Source organism: Branchiostoma belcheri, unplaced genomic scaffold, assembly GCF_001625305.1.
Source record: "Branchiostoma belcheri isolate BF01 breed outbred unplaced genomic scaffold, Haploidv18h27 scaffold68, whole genome shotgun sequence".
NCBI lineage: Eukaryota > Metazoa > Chordata > Leptocardii > Amphioxiformes > Branchiostomatidae > Branchiostoma > Branchiostoma belcheri.
This window is the reverse complement of record NW_017804331.1, coordinates 108,098-112,960: the sequence shown is the minus strand read 5'-3', so window position 1 is coordinate 112,960 and position 4,863 is coordinate 108,098. Positions and strand designations below refer to the sequence as shown.

Sequence of the window (4,863 nt, the reverse complement as noted above, 5' to 3'; positions counted from 1 at the left end):
AGAGGTACAACCCTACGGAGGACAGCTGGGAGTTTGTGGCGCCGATGGCTGACAAGCGGATAAACTTCGGCGTCGGCGTGACCCACGGGTTTTTGTTCGTGGTGGGGGGGCACAACGGCATGCAGCACCTCAACACCATCGAGAGATACGACCCATACAGCGACCAGTGGGCAGCCTGCACACCCATGGAAACACCCAGTACAGGTGAGCACACCCATGGAAACACCCAGTACAGGTAAGCACACCCATGGAAACACCCAGTACAGGTGAGCACACGTACCTGCACACCCATGAAAACACCCAGTACAGGTGAGCACATGTACCTGCACACCCATGAAAACACCCAGTACAGGTGAGCACACCCATGGAAACACCCAGTACAGGTGAGCACACCCATGGAAACACCCAGTACAGGTGAGCACACGTACCTGCACACCCATGGAAACACCCAGTACAGGTGAGCACACCCATGGAAACACCCAGTACAGGTGAGCACACCCATGGAAACACCCAGTACAGGTGAGCACACCCATGGAAACACCCAGTACAGGTGAGCACACCCATGGAAACACCCAGTACAGGTGAGCACCCAGTACAGGTGAGCACACCCATGGAAACACCCAGTACAGGTGAGCACACATACCTGCATGGATAATGGTTTGCTGAAATTTGTTATGTTAGAAAATGGTTGATCTCTTTTGGGGAAACCTTTTTGGTACATGTTTTGTAACTGGACACAATCGTGTATCCTTTCCCCTTTGGGAATCCTTCATAGAATTAGTTCCTTTATAGAAAGTTTTTATTTACATAGAATAATGTAATACTTTTGTAGATTGTTAAGCTACCTTATATGTTAACGTAATGTTTTGTCATGTCTTGTCAGCAGGACAAGCCCTTTGTAATAGCCACTGGCTAGTTGGGCTGTCCTGGCTGTGAGGGTTGAACAGCCTAACCGTTAAATAAAAGTATCGTCCTCTCCCCTCCCCCCATGTTGAGTTAAGGAAGAATTCCTGAAATTTGTTGTCTTTAATAAATGATTGATTTAATCATGCTTCTGTTTTCTTATCCTTCTCCTTACCCCCTCCCATGCCTGCCATGTACATTTTGTATGTGGAAAATTGTAATAAAATATCCTTTTGCCCCCCCCCCCCAGGTCTAGGTGTAGCAGTTCTGAACGGGCACCTGTACGTGGCCGGGGGTCACTCTGGGTCGGCGTACCTGCAGCAGGTGCTTCAGTATGACCCCGTGGAGGACACCTGGGCAGCCGGACCCCCCATGAACGCCGCCAGGTGCAACTTCGGCCTCGCCGCACTCTGACAGCGGAATCTGCTCGGCCGCGAGATTACACGTCCGGGCGAGATTAGTACGTGTTAACAGGGAGCCACACGTCCGGACGTGATTAGTACGTGTTAACAGGGAGCCACACGTCCGGGCGAGATTAGTACGTGTTAACAGGGAGCCACACGTCCGGGCGAGATTAGTACATGTTAACAGGGAGCCACGCGTCCGGGCGAGATTAGTACGTGTTAACAGGGAGCCACACGTCCGGGCGAGATTAGTACGTGTTAACAGGGAGCCACAGGTTCGGATGTGGACTGGAGATTGCACTAAGAAGGCCAGCAGTTTCTCTGGACTGTCCTGGAAGCATAATAAGTATAAACTTTGTCTGACGGCGGAATCGTCTTGTCCGTGAGATTACGTGTCCGCACAGACCACAGGGAGAGCCACAGGGTCAGATGTGGACAGGAGATTGTACAACAGTTTCTCTGGACTGTCCTAGAAGCATGACTTTGGAAGGAAGTGACAAGATGCAGAGTTAGCTCGAGAATAGTCGTGGTTCTACCAGTGTGCTGACTGAAACGGTCGGGACCTAGCAGTCAGAGACGTGGTGTTTCTGCAGTACGGCGGTGACGGTACCTACCTCCGGGACAAGTCATGCAGTATTCGTGCTGATTTTGCCAGCCTTAAACTTAAGGGTCTTATCAAGCTTTTAAAGGGCCATGTGGTAATTATATATAATTTCTGTCCATTCAGGCTGAGGACTGTCTGAATTGTACTGCCTGTACTGCTGTGGAACTGTAATAGATACTCCGACAATGATATTTTCGTAGAGCACCTTCAGTCAAATTGGGACTTAGCAAATACACTCGGCCAACAAACGGTCAATCTGCAGTCAGGTTTCCGACAGGAACAGTGGGAAAACTTAGAAACTGTAGCTTTTATTCCTCAGCCTAATATAATAATAGACTAAGTTCATGTTTTAGCAATTTTCAGGCTCAGCTTAATTCTCAGTGTCCATGACAGCTTGACTGTGTTAACTGATTCCTCTCAATGGTGAAGAGTACCGGTACATCAGGGATCAAAATTCATGTCTGGGAATAGGTGCACTGGTGCACCCATCCTAAAATATTAGGTGCATACAAAAAATTTTGGGTGCACCATATAGAACAAAAACTAATTATAACTAGAAAGGCCAATATTTGCTTTGGAGCAAATACAGCGATGGGTTCACCACATTTTACGACATGGCAGGGAAAGAATGAGAAACACAAGGGAAAACAATGATTTACATTGATATAACTATAATATGAAGTAAAATACAACTAAAACAACAGTTGGATAGCTATTCCCTACTTTATTGGTTAGGATTTTTAATTGCATAATGCAAACTGTTGATTTTCAAAAAAAAAAAAAAAACGTCCATGCCCGGCATTCCAATGCTGGAGCAGGAAAGCTTGAAATACCTACCAAAACACTTGAATACAGACATACTGTCAGTATGGAAATGCTTCTGTGCAGGTGTTAATCAAGTTAAATCCCAACAGCCAATCAGCAAGAAGTATAGAGGAAAGCTGCATGCCTATTGGTTGATGCCCTGCATTCCATTGTGATGACTCATGCCCAAACGTGGTAAACAAGGCAAACTAACACAGTAATACATTTGCTATAACACAGCCAAAAAACTCAAATAAAACCATTCTAAAAGCCTGTATCACAGAAATTTAAAAAACGCCTAGGGGTATGTGCCCACTGTACCCCCATACCAAATTTCAGGACCTTAGGCCCTAAAATGAAGAAGCTGAATCCATTTAAAAAATGGCAGGAGAAGGAGGAGAAGGAGGAGAAGGAGAAGAAACATCAGAAAAAGCAATATGGTTTCACCACACCACTTCGTGGTGTGGTGAACCCATAATTACAGATCTTACTGCTCCTCTTCTGAGCTTGAATCTGAAATGGGGGCTTACAACAAAGATTTTATTATCTTTCTGACACTTGTATGCCAAGATTATTATTTACAAAAATACATACAAAAATATTTGTATTACACAGAAAAAAATTGGGTGCACAGCTCCAATTTGGGTGCACTAAGGTGCACATATTTCAAGCCCTGGTACATGTACACTTTTCTTGCCCACTCAGTTATGTACACTGTATATTTGTGTAGGAGTAGTGACTAGGGGAGATACAGAAGCAGGCCCTGCAGCAATAATCTGGGCTCCCATACTGGGTCCAGGTCACTGTGTTGGTGTTTACTTATAAACAATGAAGCGTAAGTTGCGCAAAAAAGACAGGGTTCAGAAACTGTATGTTTACAACCACTAACATGATAGTTAAGCTAAGTACGGGTGACATTGTACGAAATTCATTTTTGGGAATAGGTGCACTGGTGCACCTCACCTAAAGAATTGGGTGCACAATTTTTTTTTGGTGCACCATATAAAATAGAATATCATCAAAATTACTGGTATGTTTCATTTCTAAAGAAAAGTACTACAACAATGATATTATTTTTCTGAAATTTTGGGTGCACTGGTGCCCCCACAGGAAAAAAAGTTAGTTGCACAGCTGTAAATTTGTGTGCACTAAGGTGCACACACACCCAGTATTTCCAGCCCTGTTGTATATAGTAGCAATATCTGTGGCACTGCTGAGAACTGCCACTGTAAATCAGAGTTAAGGTCGCCACAGTTACTGAACAGAAATTGGTCTGGTGAATAAACTAAGGCAGTTCAGGGGTATTTTACTGGCAGAAACAGTGGAAACTTATCTTCATATCTGTTACAAAGATGTAACCATTGATAACATTATTTCAATATGCAGTCTCATCATTCCCCTGCTATCTACTATCCTGCCCCCCCCCCAAACTCACCCAGGGATCCACAACAGAATTTTATACAGGCAATTAGAGTTTGAGAATCTGTGCTTTCATCCTTGTGCACAGAATCAGGCCTAGGGAAAAAAATGTTGTGTTTCCTGTTTCCCAACCTACCCTAGAAAAACCTGCCGACGATAGACTTTTTTGAGGGTGGACCCCTCCATGATCTGACACCTGAGTGATGAAACATTGTACAATTGGTTTTTGAACATCGACATTGAAAATAGAATTGTCCTCGTGCAAATTTAACTTTGTTAAACTGCATTGTATTAAGTTGGATCCCTATTATAGATATCAACAAGGAGAAGTCGTAGACATCATCCCTCCATGAAATAGCTTGTTATTTTGTAATCGTTTGGTGTATTTCAATAGCAAACTCTATAACTGTTATAGAGTTTGCGAATATACTACTGGGGATGGTACCCAGGCTACATTTGCCTGTACATGTAGGTCAATGACCAGGCAAATGACCTGCAGACCAGACAAACAAGATTTATTTTCCTGCACTCTGTCTAGGGCCGGTAAAAATAGATAGGGCTGCCTGCCAGCTGGAGGTATAAACAAAAACACTCTGTCCCAACTTTTGGGTCAAACAGACCATCCTATTATGAAGTAGGGGTGAAAAAGTGAAAATCCTTTAAATTAAGTCAATAAAAATATGACGACAACCTGCTAATGCACTCTAAAACACAAAGAGACTCAACAAC

The 4,863-nt window shown here is 43.9% G+C and overlaps 1 protein-coding gene across 1 annotated transcript in view; it reads left to right on the top strand.

The window, feature by feature from the left end:
* The window catches only part of LOC109483985 (kelch-like protein 28), an 8,873-nt gene extending 6,610 nt beyond the window's left edge, over positions 1-2,263 (top strand). The window contains exons 6-7 of the mRNA XM_019787142.1: positions 5-204; positions 1,154-2,263. Of these exons, the coding sequence (XP_019642701.1) occupies positions 5-204; positions 1,154-1,317 (364 nt within the window). The 3' untranslated portion in view covers positions 1,318-2,263. The remainder of the gene's footprint in view (positions 1-4; positions 205-1,153) is intronic.
* The last annotated feature ends 2,600 nt before the right edge of the window (positions 2,264-4,863 follow it).